Genomic DNA, 19,002 nt, shown 5'->3' with positions numbered 1-19,002 from the left:
ACCTACCCCCTGTGAACTTGGATGTGGGGAGTTCCGACAAGAAGTATGATATAATGCCGATATTAAGTAATTGTCTTTAGAGTTAAAAGGCCCTGAGTACCAGCTAGGACATAGCCCCTAATTAACATTCAAGCCTTGGGCAGACCACCACCCTCTTCTGTGCATCTATGGACTCATCTCGAAGTGAGGCATTGAGACTCAAGTGTCTTCAAACCTCGTATTCTAGGATAAGTGCTAGACTAGAGTCGATATTCAATACTCTGATTCCCAAATGCACATTAGAAAGAATTGAGGATAGGAGATATATATATATTTCATGCTTGCACTACAATTAAATTGAAATTTCTAGAATTGGTCCTCAGTATGGGTGTTTTTAAAAAGTCTTTGTTATTTCTAATATGAAGATTCAGGGCTGCTGTTTAATATTGTGGGAAATTTTTATCACTGTTCAAAATAAGTTGAATTGTTAACTTGACTAGGTCCTTTTCTTCTATGGTCTTAGCTATTTTTAGATAAAATTATCTTAATTATTCCCTTTTTATCAAGAGAATGGAAAAAGTAAAAAAAACATAGGAGCTGGTCTATTTCACATTTTTAACAACTTTTTTTTCCCTCAGAAAGGGGTATAGGAAGAGAAGAAAAAAATGCTTGATTACTTACTTCAAAATTGAAGATAATCTCTATAATTTATTTCTGTTATGATTAGCGCCTTCCAATTCTTATATAAGGCAAGATAAGGCTGCCAAGTCTAAGGACAACAAAGTCACATAGTGGTGTGAATGGTTTCTGATTATTTCATTGGTTGCTTCAGCTATGCTATCCCATTAAAAAAAAAAAAAAGCAGACCAACTAGGCAAAGAAGACAATTTCATTACTTCAATGACAACCATTAGGACATAAAATGTGCAGATGGCTTCAGACAGACAAGAAATTTGTCTGTAGAGTTAAAAGCCCCTTTTCCAGCATGTTCAGTCTTGCATGCCTATGCATTTTTAAAAGAAAGGTCATAGTTCAATTCTTTTAATTTTGAAGGAAAGGCAAGGTTTTTCCGCTGGTAAGTGGGAAGTGTGTGGGTAGATGAATGTATGCACAGGTGCAATCAAGTTTAATTAAGTCTCAAATCATTCTAACAGACAGATGGGACAACCCCCCTCTTAAAAGGATTAGAAACATTTAAGCACTAAAAATATTAATGTATGAGAAGAAAAAAATATCACTTCTTTTCTTCCTGAAAGATGTGACTCTGAAAATACATCCATAAATGTTTCTGAAGCAAACATCTAATGCTAAGAGGAATGGCGCCCCACCCCAAACAATAAGCAGAGCTTTTAATGGCTGCCAAAGCAAAGGAACAAGTGACTGATACTAGAGTAACAATGACAAATGGCCATATCTGAGGGAGATGAAGATGACATTCATATAAAAAATTCTACGAAAAGGAAACAGTGACCCTCCAATGATAACACAGCTGATGTCTCCAGCCCCAAATTTATTGCAGAGAACTGTGGTTTTCCTGATTTCAATTTACCAGTTTTCTAGAAAATGAGGTTGGAGAGTGTCTGGGTGTTTTGGAACCATTCTAGGACAACAAAACAAGCCAGAGTAACTAAGGAAAAAAATACACATAAAAATCAATAGGGGTGTTAACCTGATTTGATATTTCTCCAAAAAAAGGACATTTTAAATGAACATATTAAGATAAAAATCAACCTACTGGCCAAACCAATAGAAATAGATAGATACATAAGTAATATTTATTTTTCATGATTATAGTATAATTACATAATTTCCCCTTTCCTTTTACTCCCTCCAACCCACCCATATATCCTTCCTTGCTCTCTCTCATAGACTTTATTTATTAATCATTAATTTTTGTTATATACACGTGTGCACACATGTATCTATGTGTATATATATTCTTAAATACATAAATAATAACCTCGTCAATGTGTATAATGTTACTTGTTTGTATGCTTTTCAGGGCTGTCCGTTTGGAATTGGATACCCAGTTAGTATTCTCTTGAGAAGAGTATTTCTCCTACTCGGGCTCCTTAGTTGCCTGTAGTTCTTTTTATAGAATTGAGGCCCTGTCATATTAATAATATATCATCCGTTGAGAATTTTATTCCATCTATTTTGATCACATTTCTTCTCCAAGTCCTTCTAGATCTACTCTTATGCCATAGCCAACAACTTCATTTTCATTTTCTCTGTTTCTGTCTTTCTCTTCCTTTCCCCTCCACATACACACATAAGCACACACATATACATGCACACATTCATACAGGTCTCTCCTTTCTGAATCAGCTAGCAAAGGCCAATAGCTCCTCACCTAGGGATAGGACTTCCTGCCTACTTTCTCTCTTTCATGCTGCATTTTTCTTTGTGTAGATCTTGTCCATTCTGTCTAGTTGCTGTGAGTTCATATGGAGAAAATTCTTTTCCTAGAGTCATACTCATATCCGATGTCACTAAAATTTTTAATCCCATTTTCTCTTTTTTTTCGTAATTACTTAGTAGCAGACTTCTTTTGAGTCAAATTCAGTCTGATAGATGAAAAAAGTCCTAGGGGAGTTTCTGTTATTTAGTCTTTGGGATTTATGTTCATAGGTTAAGGGAAAATAAAAGACTAGGAAGGAAACTTTGGAAAAAAGTTAAAAAGAAAAAGACATAGATCATGCAGGGTTGGGGTACAGTGCTTATAATACAAAACTGTTCAGATGAGGCCAAGACTATATTCAGACATTCTTCATGGATGCAGACATGAGCTTCTGCATCCAGGAAATGTGCCAGGAGAACCAGAAAGATATACTAGGAGAAAGAGAACCAGATTGGTTTCTAAGGTGTTCAGTCTTAACCCCCTGCCCATCCTCTTTCCTGCACTTGTCTGCGCAACAAAAGATTTTGCCCACAATGTTACCCCTCAGAACAGTGTTCGCTCTGTTATAAATACAACTCCAGTCTTCATTTCATTTTTTATGATTGTCTTACCTTGCGACACTCAAGGAAAAAATAAGAGGAAATTCTAAATGATACTTGAAAAGGATTTTTGAATTTAACAACAAGGCACAAGCAACAAAAATGAATACATTAGAATCGGCAGGATGAAACAGGCTGTGGAGTGGGGGCACTAGTTACAAGCAGCCATGACTCTAATAAGAACTTAATACCAACTAGGAGCTGAAGAGATGGCTCAATGAACAAGAGTACAGCGAAAACTATTCTCAACAATAAAAGAACTTCTGGGGGTATCACCATCCCTGAGCTCAAGCTGTAAAACAGAGTAATAGTGATTTAAAAAAAAAAACAAAAACCAAACCAAAACAACAACAACATCAAAACACTGCATAGTATTGATACAGAAACAGGCAGGTAGATCAATGGACTATATTGAAGACCCAGAAATGAACCCACACACCTATGGTCACTTGGTCTTTGACAAAGGGGCTAAAACTATCCAATGGAAACAAAACAGCATTTTCAACAAATGGTGCTGGTTCAACTGGAGGTCAGCATGTAGATGAATGCAAATTGACCCACTCTTATCTCTTTGTACAAAGTCCAAGTCCAAGTGGATCAAAGACTGCCACATAAAACTAGATACACTCAAACTAATAGAAGAGAAACTGGGGAAGAGCATCAAACACATAGGCACAGGAGGAATTTTCCTGGACACCAATGGCTTATGTTCTAAGATAAATGATCAACAAATAGAACGTCATAAAATTGCAAAGTTTCTGTAAGGCAAAGGACACTGTCATTAGGACAAAATGGCAACCAACAGATTGGGAAAAGATCTTTACCAATCCTACATCTGAAAGGGACTAAATATCCAAATATACAAAGAACTCAAGAAGTTAGTCTCCAGAGAGCCAAATAACCCTATTAAAAATGGGGTACAGCGCTAAACAAAGAATTCTCAACTGAGGAATACCGAATGGCTGAGAAGCACCTAAAGAAATGTTCAACATCCTTAGTCAGCAGGGAAATGCAAATCAAAAACAACTCTGAAATACCACCTCACACCAGTCAAAATGGCTAAGATCAAAAACTCTAGTGACAGTAGATGCTGGTGAAGATGTGGAGAAAAAGGGACACTCCTCCATTGTTGGTGGGATTGCAAGCTGGTAAAACAACTCTGGAAATCAATCTGGAGGTTCCTCAGAAAATTGAAAATTGTACTACTTAGGACCCAGCTATACCACACCTGGGCATACACCCAAAAGATGCTCCAACATATAACAATGACACATGCTCCACTATGTTCATAGCAGACTTATTTATAATAGCCAGAAGCAGGAAAGAACCCAGATGTCCTTCAACAGAGGAATGGATACAGAAAATGTGGTACATCTACACAATGGAGTACTACTCAGCTATTGAAAACAATGACTTTATGAAATTCTTAGGCAAATAGATGGAACTAGAAAATATCCTGAGTGAGGTAACCCAGTCACAAAAGAACAAACACGGTATGTACTCACTGATAAATAATATTAGCCCAAAAGCTTGGAATACCTAAGAAAAAATCCACAGATCATATGAAGCCTAAGAAAGAAGACCAAAATGTGGATGCTTCATCCCTTCTTAGAAGGGAGAACAAAATACTCACAGGGGAAAATAGGGACAAAGAGTGGAGCAGGGACTGAAGAAAAGGTCATCCAGAGACTGCCCCACCTGGGGATCCATCCCATATGCAGCCATCCTACCCAGTCACTATTGCTGATGACAAGAAGTGCTTGTGACAGGAGCCAAATCCAAATATGGGTGTCTCTTGAAAGGCTCTGCCAGAGCCCTATTGATAAGGATGAGGATGGTTACAGCTAACCATTGGACTGAATTAGGGGACTCCATCATTTTGAGGGAATAAGGGAATGGAAAAGAAAGTCACCCTATATCCTCTGGCTTCTGCGTGTGTGTGTGTGTGTGTGTGTGTGTGTGTGTGTGTGTGTGTGTGTGTAATTGCAAACATAGCACACACACACGCACACATTATACATCCATGTACTATGGATTATTTATATAATATCTACCACCTTCATATGTCCAACATACAACTCTAAATGGGCAATATCTTATGTATTCCTCTACGGATGACATGTTAATGGCTAATAAATACATGCAGAATGATCAGCATTGTTAATCATTATGGAAATACAACTCAAACCTGAAATACTAAGCTTTATAATGAGTAAGATTTAAAAAAAATGTAACAAGAGATTGCAAGACTGGAGGAATCAAGACTATTGTACTTTACTGGTGGGAATTTCAGAAATAAAACAGAATTGCTACATGACCCGGGAACTTCTACTCTCAGATGCTGAAGTCTCGGTCCAAACAGATTGTTGTATATCCAGGTTCGTCATAGCATTGGTAACACAATGAGGAGGTGGAAGTGCCCCATAGGGCCGAATGTACAGAAACAGTGCTGTATGCATGAATCTTAAAAAGAAAGGAAACTCTGCAGGGTTGAGCCTGGAAGACATTGGGCTGAGCAAAGTATTCCAGGCACAGAAGGAAATAAACTGCATGCTTGCATTTGAGTTAGCCAGGGTCTAAAAAACAGAAAAACAATTGTAATGGTGTCAAGACAAGGTTAGGGATTACTGTTTTTTAAAGTGGAGTTTCAGTTCAGAAAGAAAAACAAAAACAAGAACCAAACAAAACAACAACAACAACAACAGCAGCAGCAAAAACATCTCTGGAGATGTTCAATGTGATGGTTGCATACTGTGGTAATTTATTGACTGGTATCCAACTATATGCTTAAAATTATTAAAATAAAAAGTCGAATGTTACATAGAGTTTACCATACATGCACTTGTACTTATATGGTTCACAGGATTGGCATGAGAAAATGACAAGCGATAAAGCGGGTTCCTAACTTGATGTTTGCTTTTCCGCTATACTAGAAATTACTGGGTCTTTGAAGAGTGCCATTATAGCTGGGCTTAGTGGCTGAGTTCACTGTTGCCCATCAGTCTCTCAATCTAGATTAATTGTGATGAAGTTTAGAGAGAGGCTAAACTCCGGGGTCTAGGGCCAAGAATTCATACTCACCCTCTATGTGAGTGCTCATTAACCTTTGATGGCACCTCACATGCTCCCCTAGATGAGAGCTCCTGCTCCGATGTGGACTCTATTTGCTCCTAGTCCAGAAGGACCATGACTTCTCCATCTAGCTAGTACTGATCTTGTTCCTACTCTGAAGACCTTAGGATGCCAACTATCTGAAAGCCACCTGCAATACACTTGTTGGAAAGGAGCAGAGGGCTTAGGCTTTTGTTCTCCTCCAGTATCAGACTTAATTAGAAACCACTTCATACGTAACCAAATGCACAACTCCCAGGGGATCCATAATTGTGGCATATTTCACTTCTAGGACTCCATACTTGCTGCAGCCTTCTCTGGTGTTAGAGTAACATGAAGGCAAGACAGAGGGAGGGGGAGAAGGAGAAAAGGCAAGGGAGGGGATAAAAGGGGATGGGGGTGGCAGGGAGGGAGACAGGGGGGAGAGAACTGATAACTTAAGTCAGGGAAACGTATTTAACACCAACACGGATTATGAGCTGGCTCCCTTAAATGTCAGCTGCTTACCAGTTCTCTGAAGCCCTCCATTGATTTCACAAGGAACTAGGTCAGGACTACTTTTAACTTGGGAAGCCTTGTGCTGTATGCTCCATTTTACTGTGAGGGGTGGATATTAAAAATTGATGTGTAAAGCAAGTCTCTGCTTAATGAGCATCTGGATAAAGCCATATGCAGGGAAAGCCATGGAAGTTAATAAGAAAAATAAAGTGAGTAAATGGATAAGTGTTTCTACAATAGCTTTTGCATCTGGAGCTCTGACCTAAAAAATAGTATTCTGGAAGCCATTTGTCTAGGTGTGCCCGCTAGTCTGTATTTAGGAGTTTAGTATCAACCCAATGCCTTTGTGGTGGCACACACATTTTAAAAGAAAATGAAATGTTTGTTCATCTGAGAATTCTGACTTTCAAAGTCTAAGCTTAAGTCTGGAGAATAGGGGTGGGGCATTGAATGTAAACAAATTAAAAGAAAATGAATATATGTCTGCTATTTGAAAAACGTATTGACAGTTGGATTTCTGTGATTGCCACACTCCTAGCAACATGAGCTTTGGACCTGTATGTAAGGACGACAGTCTGCTTGTTCTCAGAGTTGCTATTTGAAAGGGGAGGGGCTTCAGTCTTCCCTCTTTCTTTCCCTCCACCTGCCTCCTCCTCCATCTATCTCTCTCTTATTCTCCACCTCTCTTCCCCTCCATCTGCCTCTCCTATCTTGAAGACTTAGATTTCATTCAGCATCCTGCAAGCTACACCGTTCCTGTGGGTGCAGAAAATGGCTGAGTTGTCTATAGCTCCTTATGCTCCAGGCTTCAGGTACCAAGGTTATTCACTTAAGCTGTCAGATTCTTTATCCAGCTCTAACTGAGGAGGACGGTGCACAGACCATAGCGAGCGTCTCCGGCAGATTTCATTCCATTTCATCTTCGTCTTTTACAATGAACTGCATATTCTTTCTAGATAGATCTGGGGATCTGGGATTCTGTGAGTCTCCCCCTTAAGTTTAATAACATTTAATTAACATTAATGTTTAATAAGACACTTCCATGAATATCTATTTTTTAATTGAAAGCATCTTTAAGGTAAACTAAAAACAAAACAAATAAAAAGCTGTGGCTGTGGAAGTTTGTCTTACCTAAAAATGCAGCAGCTAACTGGAAATCTATCTGTTGCCCCAGGACATTGAAATGTCACTCTTTCACACACACACGCGCGCACGCACATGCACACACACATATAATTTGAGTCCCCAAACTATTTTAGACTGCATTCAGGTAGTTTTAGAACTAGTACAACAAATAAATATTTAGACAAACCCATGAAAATGAATATTCATTCTTATCTTTTCTATTTTTTCCATTTTCAATTTTCTAATAGTGAAGCAGTAAATGGGCCATGCTCAATGCCACCTGTGGCCTAGTTAAGTTCACCAATTACAGAGACTGCTTCCCACATAGCCCAGTGAAAATTTGTGCAGTGCTATTGTTGATAGATTTCTATTACCTCTTGTTTGACCTGAGACAAAAGGTATTTGTTTTTATCTATATTGCTGACTGACTGTTGTCAACATCTCTCAATGTATAATTGTCCTGATTCTCCTTTTAGCTAATAAAACTTTTTCATATTTCGATGTATAAATTATTTGTATGTAAACTAGGTATAAATTATCTAAGCCCGAGTCTGCTATTGGTATTTACTGGAATATTTGGTTCTTAACTACTTTGACTACTGTTCATCTTAGACCCCTGTTAAAAACTCAGGTTTTAACATTTCATAATCATGATGATACTTTAGACTGCTCTTAGAAAGTTTAGATTTGGAAAAATCAATAACTCCAGTATCAACAGATAATGTAATATACATTATATATACTAATATACAGTAAAATACATTCGTGAAGACTATGCATAGGAATGAGCACAGCATATGACCCTTAAATTAAAAAACTTGCTATGGAATTAGGTTTATTTACTCACCGCCCATTCAGTCTGGGAGTCATTGGGATTAGAACACATCTTAAAGATGTCCCTTATCTAGAAAAAGTAGTTCACTCTTACAGTGAACTACTCAGTGTGTCCTAATCACATATTTACACATACATCATACCACACGGTCAGTTTTATGCCAGAATAACTTACAATACATATAGAGGAAAAGAGCTCACATGAAGGAAGAAAGGGTAGACTTGAAAAAGAAAAAGTCTGTTCTATGGCTTGGCAAGTGTCAGAATGGCTTTCACAGGGAATAACCGACAAGGTCGTGAAAGATATATTAATTTGCTGCCTGTTGCACTGACCAAAACAACTTGGGTGAGGAAAGGGTTTATTCAGCTTCCAATGTTGTGTCATAGTCAGTCATTGAGAAAAGTCAGGACAGGAACTCAAGCAAAGACTGTAGAGGAAAGCTACTTTCTGGTTCATTTCCTCTGGCTTGCTTGGCTACAGGTTTTATAGTGCTCACACCCACCTGCCTATGGGTGGCATCGCCCACAGTGGACTGGGCCCTCCTATATCAATTAACAATGAAGAAGATGCCTACATATATGCTCCAAGCTCAACCTGATGGACACAACTCCTCAGTTAACACTCCTCTAGTTAGGGTTAAGTTTAGAAAAACTAACTAGGACAAGGGTTAAGGGAATCAAGATGTAAAATAGATCACAGTCAGAGAACAAGTAGGAAGGTTTACATGATTTAGGTTGAGTAGAAAGGAAGTGAGGTTCAGATGAAATGGGAGAGAGGGCACCACATAGAGAGCAGCCCTTGAGTGAAGACCCATTGATAAATACAGCATAAGCCTTTCCTTTTTGTTTTTCTTTTCTATTCTCTCTTTTCTTTTCTCTTTTATTTTCTGAACCATTAACTGGATCTTTAATTAACCTATATTAAGTCGAAATTAACTCTTCAGCATTCATGGAAGATTAGCAATAAACTAGAAGAGGGACAGTTTTGAGGTGATCCATTTGAATTTCCCACATTTAAAAAGCCTCAGTCCATTTTGCCACTGACAAGCTTTTCATCTTCTGACAGCTCTCTCTTGATGTTAGTCACCAGTAAGTGGCCTAGAAATTAATCAGTCAAAACAGTGAAATTACTATGCAGGTGTAAAGGCAAACGACATCCAAAATGTGATACTCGAATAAAGCAAAGCTTCACCTCACCTCTGCTCACTGTTTTGGGGGTTGCTGACAACTACATCCTTCTAGCCATTTGGATATTTTAGTGATGTCATGAGAATAAAAAGTCATAATGGAACTATCTACCCACAGTACCATGGGAGAGTCCATGTTAGACAATAAATAAATGTCATGTTTTGATCTATACGTGTTTAAAATTATTATTTATTCATTTGTAATCACACATACATGTGTGAAAAAATATATATAATACATTGTGCACATTGATCACATTATCCTTTCTCAACTCTACTCCTTCTGAATCCTTTCTTTTAATTAATGTTCCATGAATCAGAGAAAGGACTGAAAGAGCTTGAAGAGGCTTGAGACCCCATATGAACAACAATGCCAACCAACCAGAGCTTCCAGGGACCAAGCCACTACCCAAAGACTATACATGGACTGATCCTGGGCTCCAACCACATAGGTAGCAAAGAATATCCTAGTAAGGGCACCAGTGGAAGGGGAAGCCCTTGGTCCTGCCAAGACTGAACCCCCAGTGAACATGATTGTTGGTGGTAGGGTGATAATGGGGGAAGGATGGGGAGGGGAACATCTATCTAGAAGGGGAGGGGGAGGGGCTAGGGGGAATGTTGGCCTGGAAACAGGAAAGGGAATAACAATTGAAATGTAAATAAGAAATACCCAAGTTTATAAAGATGAAAAAAATTAATGTTCCATGAATGGGCATGGATGTGGGTTATTTTTACTTAAGAAAGCAACTTGAAGCAGTGACCATTGAGGAACACGACTCCCCTCCCCCAGCCAAACATTAACTACCCAGAGCTTTTAGAGCTGTTGGTTCTTCTTTCCTATTCCTCCTTATTTAGCCATATTAATCCCATTTGTAACAGGAAAATGCACAGAGAAAATAGAAAAATGTTACTGAATGCAGCTAAAATTGGAGCAGGAGAAAATGTAGGGGAAAGTTTTTCTTGTGTGATCAGTGGTCGGAAGAAAAGCTCAGATGTCTCCATTGCAGTCCCATATATGTTCCCCACCCCTCACCTTAGGTCAGTTTTTCTGTGTATACCTAGCTAGATAGTATGTGCAGATTCAAAATCCATGTCACCAACACTCCTCCCTCCCCTCTCAGGTTCTCATTAGGATGCTCATCCCTTTCCTTTGGGAATTGTCATGGCACAGATTCTCCAGTTGATTGGCTTTTCTAGGAAGGAGTGGAATGTTTAATTAACCTAACTTCCATCAGCAAGCTGCAAATAATGAACTTGCTTTAACCACGAGTCACCATGCAGACACTTCACTATATTGGACTTGTTATTTGTTTACAAATTTCTATGAAAAATGATTTTTAAAAATATGGAAAAAAGCTTAGAAAATATTTTATAAGTGAAGTCAGTTTTCCCTGACATCTCAATCTCTCTCTCTCTCCCTCTCTCTCTCTCTCTCTCCCTCTCTCTCTCTCTCTCTCTCTCTCTCTCTCTCTCACACACACACACACACACACACACACACAGACACACACACACACACACACGACAGATAGTGGCTGGTCATAATGGTTCCCTGGGTTTCTGTGTTACTTCTCCTTAAAGAGATTAAAATGTCTTCCTTGAATTGGTTTTCTTTCTTCTTTCTCTTTGTGTTCAATAATGCATCATGTTAAACACATCAGGATTTCTTCTTTAAAGTGTTAACCTCTTACTTTCTTTTATAAATGCACCCTTTTAAAAAAAATTCTAGACATCCAAAAGGGATCAATTTTCACAGCTTACTCATTGGTCCAGAAGCTGATGATGATCTGACATCCTCAGCATGGCTTACACTCAATTGCTTCACGGTTATGGTCTTTGTGGTTTTTTATTCCACTTAAACATGCCTGGAATAGACTGGCTCTCTAAACCGTGCCACTTAAGAGTGTAAGCAATGGATTCAGCATTCGGCCTCACTTCTCTTATTCAATGACTGCATTGATTTCAATGTGACATTTTCTAGGTCAAAGAAGCCTACTTAAAAAAAAAACCTTAATGGTTAAACATTTGTATATGATTTCTTCTGCTTGAGTTCAATAGCCTTCTCAAGTTATAATGCCTATTCAGTCAAGTTCAATAAAGATATATCATACTTCGGTTCTGAGAAATACACAGCAGACCAAGTATTGCAGGAAATAAAAGGACTATAAGGTATAGCCTTGCCCTACCTGCCTTTTGTCTTAGTAATTTTTTTTAAATTATGAGACATTAGAATAAGCTACAGATCATGACAGAAGTACAAGGAAAATATATGAAGGCACTTTCCTTATACAATTCTAAGGCGATAGATTCTGGGTAGAGACTTCATGGTGAAATTGACACTGTCTTATAGGGACTATGCTCTGGCAGGCCTTGCCTCCTCCACCATCCACTCTGCCTTGCCAAAAGCTCTTTACATCTCTAAAGCTGGACTCCAAGGTCTATTGAGTTATGTGGCCACTTCTTCCCTTGAGGCTGACTACCAAGGTCCAGCTATCAAAGTATTACAGTCCATCAACCAAAGCCCGCTTTGGCTCAACTGATTAATTCCCAGTCAAAGTATACCACTGGTTACCACTAGACCTTTCTAACACAGACCTCTCATTTTTTTCTTATTAAAATTTACCCCTGCAAGGGCATTTGTTGCTGTTTATTTTGCCTGAGTCAGAAAACAGCCATTGTAACATCTCTTCCCCACTTAAGAAAGGGTCTCTCTGTGAAAACAGGTGTTTGGGTGTAGTTTGTGTCATATCAGGGTTCCCAAAGGGAACTCCAGCCTTAAGATGCGTTCTTCAGTTGGGCTACTTGGAAGCTACTTCTGACATCTGGTCAGATCCCTAGATCTTTTAGTTAAGTAGAGGCCATGCATCAAGGAGTGCGATGTGGCATGAGGAAGCTTTTAACCTAAAAATGGGAGCTAATTAATTATATTTGTCAAAGCTTTCAAGATCAACCTAGTAAATGAAACCCATGTAATAGATTGCCCGTTTCATCTCACTGAACAGGAAGGAAGGAAATCGGTTGTAGTATGTCTCACCTGTGTAATGTAGGCATGACTGAGAGTCTTTTATTTATTTATTTTTTATTTTTTGTAAAGATATCTCTGTAGTTTATTTCTGAATTGGTGATGTGACTGGATTTTAGAGTCTAAAGCATCAAGGGCTCTTCTTAATGGAGAGAATTGCTGGTTAAATTGCTGACAAGAAATTGCTCTTAAAGATTCGGCAGCCAGTGAACGTAAACACTAGGGATAAACAGTCTGCCTACATCAATCAAAGGCAGCTGCAGCGAGCCCCCCAGGAAGGTGAGCAATTATTTATGAAATTATGTTTTCTTCAGTGATTCTGAACCGCAATTCCAGGATAAACTGCATGAGGGAAACAGACAATGTCACCCATCCCAATTAACCAAGGAGTCACGTGAATTTTCAAAACCAAAGAATTTTCGTTATTCTTCCCTTAACCTTATCATCCTGAACAGAACTTGTTTTTTTTTAATTTTAAAATAAGACTGATTAAATAGATCAGCACATTCGTAACAAACTGTATGGTTTGCGTTCTAATTTGAAAGTGTCTGAGTGGATGGATTCACAATCTAAAGACAAAGAAGGTGACTTCGGGAGCATTGACTAAGGGTCTGTTGGACTTCGGTTTACCAGAGTCAGTTTTGGAATCATTTGTTGTGAGACTGTCGTTTCCTTTAGCTGTGTTGTTGTTGATGCTGTTCTTATAGTTTCCAAGTGTATGACATATGTGTTGTGTGTGTGTGTGTGTGTGTGTTTGTGTGTGTGTGTGTGTGTGTGTGTGTGTGTGCTTGCAGAGGCCAGAGGACGACATTGGATATCTCGCCTCTGTCACTCAGTGCTTTATACCCCTAAGACAGAGTCCCTTCACTGCACCAGCAGGTAGGCTGATAAATAACACACCGCAGGGATCCTTCTTTCTCTGATGCTCAAAGCATTTATTTTACAGGCATATGAGGGAGCGGCTAATCCCAATGATTTACATGGGTCCTGGGGATCTGAATACAGGTTGTCATGCTTGTGTCTCAAGCTCTAGTACATGCTGAGCCACTTCTATAGCCACAGCTAATTAGGTTTCATATCAATGTGTTAGTTTTGCTTGGAGTCGTCATGAACTATCAAACTATTGTACAATGCTATCAGCAGTCAAGGACAGGAAACGATAGGTTTCTGATGTCCAAGCATCTAGTGATAGGTCACTACTGAAAACCTGACAGTCTCTGTCAGGTTAGTTTCTGAGTTAGTCTGTGAGGGGATTTTTTTTAAAGATTTATTTATTTTTATTTTGACTGTGCGTGTTTTGCCTGCATGTATATGTATGTCTGGTACTTATGGAGGCCTGGCGAAGGCATCAGATCCCCTGCAATTAGAATTAAAGATAGCTGTAATGTGAATGCTGGAAGCTGAACTTGGATACTCTTCTCTGTAAGAGAAACTCATGTCATTGGCCCATCTCTCCAGCTCTTGTGAGAAAGTTTCTAGGTTGTTAATTGATTTAGAAGGGAACTGTTCATTATGGGTGGCATGGCCCCAATATAGGGAGACCTTAGGAGGTGATCCTGGGGTGTATCAGAGTCAGTGCTGGTGAAACAAGTAAGTCTTCTTCAGGTTCCTGTCCTCAGTTCCTGCCTTTATATCCTTCAGTGCTCGACTGTGACCTAGAAGTCTAAGCCAAATGGATCCTTCCCTTTGCTGTTACTTTTTGTCAGGAAGATTTAGCATAGCAACAAAAACCAAACTAAAAATCATGCCTCCTTTAGGTTATTAAAAGTAATATTTAAAAGCATAAATTCTATTTTACATTTCTTTCTTTAACTGAATCACAATTTTTTTAGACTGAATGCTTTAAAATTACTCTTCAAATGAGCAAAGAGGGAAGGAAAGAAGAGAGCAATCTTACTTATCCCCCAAATGGGAAAGAATCCTGGAATATTATTCTAAAATAAAAACCCCTTACACTCAAGTCATGAATCTTTCACTGCTTTGTGTCCCTCATTCTGGGCTAATGACATCAACAGATGCTTACAAATCCTGTCAGGCTTGGGTAAAGGAGAGAAGTCACTGAAGGTAATGAGTGACAGTTACCAGCTAACTTCTCTTTATTAACAGTTTTGGTTCTCATGCATCACCTAATGTTTCTAAGAGCACTAATGATTGTTTTTCTTGATCATCAAGAAATATTTTTTCTGGTTTCCTTTAAAGTCAAAGAAAATTAATATTTTGATTACTTGATCCTACTCTTCATTGTACTCCCCTCCCATTTATGTAGTGAAAATTGTCAGGGCCAATAAAACTCAGAGCATGGCTCTCTGAACAGTGATAGATTAGGGAAAGGAACCCAGCCCTTGCCTTCCAAAGGCTGCAAAGACTATGGGTCACTCTTCCATGCACAGCCTCTGCTTTTGAAGCATTCACAGTCCTTTCAAAATCAGATTGTTGGCATCTCTGATACACAGCACATAGCATGATATTAACAGATAGATTTTTTCTCCTGAAATAACTTCATTAGTTAATTGTCTCTTTTACACAGTTTTTCTAGCTAATTGGCCCAGCTGCCAACTGGAGGTGTTAAGTGTGCTCTAAGGAAACTGATAGGTAGGGAGAATGCCCAATAGCTTCACCAATCCTCTGTGAAACTCCTGATACTCTCACAGGAGAACTGTGTATTTTATAAACCGTTTCTTTGTATATTCCTGTTTTAATAAAAAAATATTACTGGGTATGGATCTACCTTTGGGTGTGTACTATCTAATAATTATCTATACCCACAACTTCTGTGTTGTAGACCCAGCAACACTCAAGGGTCAACCATCGAGTTTACTAGGCATTGACATTGTCAAATATCCCCACAGGCAAAAACTGTCTGAATTCAGAACGACTGCAAAAATCAATTGTGAGTGTGTGTGTATGTGTGAATGATTTAAGATGTTGAGGTAACATACGTAGTTTGGTTTTGTGTATCTAAGATGAAATATAGAATCCCCTGATTTTTAAATTCAATTCTTGAAATAATTATAAAATAATTACATGTGTGCATTTAAGTATAGATGTAAGGCGATCATGTCTGAGGCATTAAAGACTACTGCCTTAGGTTATGACATAAAAGAATGGGGACAGGAATCATTTTATTAATTAATGCATTTATGAATCTTTCTGGGACAAGTGAATGAAGGCAAGAAAAGTCACTTATAACAACGAGTGGCTATGGATTACTTGTGGATACCATGTCATCTTCAGCATCAAGAGAGCTAGGGACTTCTTGTCTTCCTCATGTAACTAGTGGAACCATATAAAGAAATAAGAAGTGCATGGTGGGCTCATTTGACATATGTTGGTTAAATCAGTTGGGGTGCCTAACGCATTTTATGTCAAAACAGACAAAACAAAAAACGGGTGTGACTGAATGATCCTGACAGAAAGACAATTGACCTGGATCTGCATGAGCCTTTCTATAGACTTGTGGTGTCAGCCACGTAGGGCTCATGAAAGGGCTGGACACCCAGAGACTGAAATGTCATGGTCTTTAAAACTCACCTGTGGTGACAGTTGTCACACATTACTGACTTCATATACTCTAAACAATGGGTCCTGGAAGAGTATCCTAAACATAAGGCATTGTTAAGGAGCTTAGAGATTCATTTTGTTTTTTGTTTTTGTGTGTGTGTGTGTGTGTGTGTGTGTGTGTGTGTGTGTGTATGTGTATGTGTGTGTGTGTGCGTGCGTGTCTGTCTGTCTGTCTGTCTGTCTGGTGTGTGGTATGGTAGTTGTCATGGTGGTGATGATATATGAGCAGGAATTAGAAGCAGCTGTGATCTACAATATGCAAGTATTCTTAGCTGCTGAGCCAGCTCTCCAGACCCTAAGATGGTGTAGAGTAGAGAACTCCCAAATCTATTCTAGTTGACAGTGAAGGGAAGTCTGTGATAATATGAAATGTGTAGATAGAACTATTCCTTATAATATAAGAAATATATTAATAGTAACATAAAACTTTTATTAAAGGGAAAGGAACCCCAAACTTTGCCCAGTTTGCTTTCTTTGCTGCAAGATTTCCTGACAGTTTTACTATAAAAGGTTAAGTTTTGACTTTGAATAGTTCTGGATGTGAATGTTTAGGTCCCTCCAAATAAGACCTTTTACCTAAAAAAAAAAATCTTATGATATTCTCCATTAATCTTTTTGTGGCCATTGTAAGAATTTCAATATTAGCCTCAAAATAGTCACACCTTTTGGGAGATAGGATGCATTAGAACTAGGCAGGCTGCCATTTTTAATCTTTGTACCTAGTTCCCACTCAGAGCACACTATTTCTTTTAGCCAACCAAAACCTTAAAAATGTCTTTTCAGTTTCACATTCGAGCCAAAGGGACTCAGAAGCAAGGCCCCTGAGCTTTACTTGTGCATACGGGGCCTTGCTTTGGTTTTGAGAGCTGTACCAAACTGGGTTGCTCAACTTACTCTCTGCTGGCTCTTTGGACCTTCGGCCGCTGGACGACGACTTCCGCAACAGGCTCCGCCCTGAGGTAAAGAGGCTGGTGAGCTCCTCCAAAGGACTGGTGGGTGTCCTGGACCTGGAACCACTCTGAGCAGTGCTGTAGGTGTTCACCGCAGCGTTGACCATCTTGGCCCCATCTTGAGACACGGGTCTAGGGGTCGAGTGAGGCACTGAGGGAGAGCTCCTTGAGAGGCTGCTGGAATGCACAGCATCATAAGGGGGAGGCCTCTTGAGGCTCAAGGGCGTCAGGGACCTCCCCATGCTGACAGGGGATGGGGAGGTGGAATGACTTTTTGGATAGCCATGGGGAGACTGGGTTCTGTACAAAGTGGATGGAGGTGGAGGGGACGAAGAGAGAATGGACGCTCCAGGAGCAGGACCCAAGGCTCCTCCCTGGTCTTTAGCATGGCTGGAGCTGTGGGATGGCAGTGAGGGTGGACATGCTCCAGGTGGTTGTTTCATGTAAGACACATTTTCCAACACAGGAAGCTTTGTGACCTCCAGAGGGGTCAGCGGAGACTCATCAGAATTGGGAGAGCAGTGTACCGGCGCGGGTGGAAAGACCAGCAGGGGTGGTCTGTGAGAAAGCAAGTTGGGGAAGGGCGGGGGTATGTCACAAAGCAGACCCTTAGGAGTACATGGTCCTGAAGACTTGACGAAGTCCAGGTCAGGCACCGTGGGAGTAGCACACTGCGAAGAACAACTGTGATGATCAAAGTCACATTTGGCATCATGGCCCAGGTCGTCGAAAATGGGATATTTCATCTCCTCATACACAGCCTCGCTCTGGTCGTCATCTTCCTTCCTGAAGTCTCTGAGAATGTTCCCCACCATCTCTATGTACACAGGCTCCTCTTCTTCAGGGTCTGCCGCGGGGCTGCAGACTTGGGACAGGGATGAATCTCGCGGGAGAGAGGTCCTCCTTGGCACATGCTTTTTGATGTAGGTTTCATCGAAAGACGTACTAAGTTGAGTGTTAGGATTCCGTTTCGGTTTCGGAGGGGGGATTTTCTTTGAATATTCGTCACTGTGGGGTCTTGGCTTGGCAGACACTGAAAGGAAAAACAAAAGGTATTGGGGAGTAAAACAGATGGATGTAATAAGAACGCTTTTCCAATTTAACCCATACTTGGATTTCCTGCAATTTTTGTTACAAGGAGTAGTCAGCTTCACTCTAGCTCAAGTCTTTGATTAAAACTCAAACTCACAGTTAAACAGAAAGTCTTGAGCGTAGAATTGTACTCAATCTCAATTCCAGACTAATTATATCCATCTATCTAACCCTGATAAACACAATAGACCTGGGGTTGATTACTCCCCTGCCTTGTGATTAGAAATGAAAAAGTTACAGGTAAAGCTTCTTGGATAACAACACATACAATTCTGATTGGAAGGAATGAGTGAAACGGAAATTGGCAGTGGGGAGAGTGTATTGCACACTCACGTAAAGGGTCACAAAAAAAAATAACAGAAATTGCAATATTTTACTGGTGTGCCTGTAGTACGTGCTTTCACCTTTCATTTAGGATTTATAAAAAAAGTCTTACACTGCTGGATTTCATCTCTGTGCTGATGCAAATAAATAGCTCGTATAAAGATATATCCGAGGCTTTGGAGAAAATGTTAGGAGAATCCTATGAGTCTAGACAAGTTCATCTCTAGATCTCCTGCTACAGTTTAGTGTGTGTTTATCTGCTTTTGTTCAGAAGGTATCTTAAGATGTCCCACATGCTCTCTTGGTGTGAATCTACCAC

The 19,002-nt window shown here is 39.5% G+C and overlaps 1 protein-coding gene across 8 annotated transcripts in view; it reads right to left on the bottom strand.

The window, feature by feature from the left end:
- The window catches only part of Nyap2 (neuronal tyrosine-phosphorylated phosphoinositide-3-kinase adaptor 2), a 278,358-nt gene that overhangs the window by 107,375 nt on the left and 151,981 nt on the right, over nt 1-19,002 (bottom strand). For all 8 annotated transcript variants that reach the window (XM_063266525.1, XM_063266527.1, XM_063266530.1 and 5 more), the window contains one exon: nt 17,212-18,300. In XM_063266525.1, the coding sequence (XP_063122595.1) occupies nt 17,212-18,300 (1,089 nt within the window). The remainder of the gene's footprint in view (nt 1-17,211; nt 18,301-19,002) is intronic.

This window comes from Rattus norvegicus, chromosome 9, assembly GCF_036323735.1.
Source record: "Rattus norvegicus strain BN/NHsdMcwi chromosome 9, GRCr8, whole genome shotgun sequence".
Taxonomy (NCBI): Eukaryota; Metazoa; Chordata; class Mammalia; order Rodentia; family Muridae; genus Rattus; species Rattus norvegicus.
Note: the sequence above shows the minus strand (reverse complement) of the source record. Positions and strands in the feature narration are given on the sequence as shown.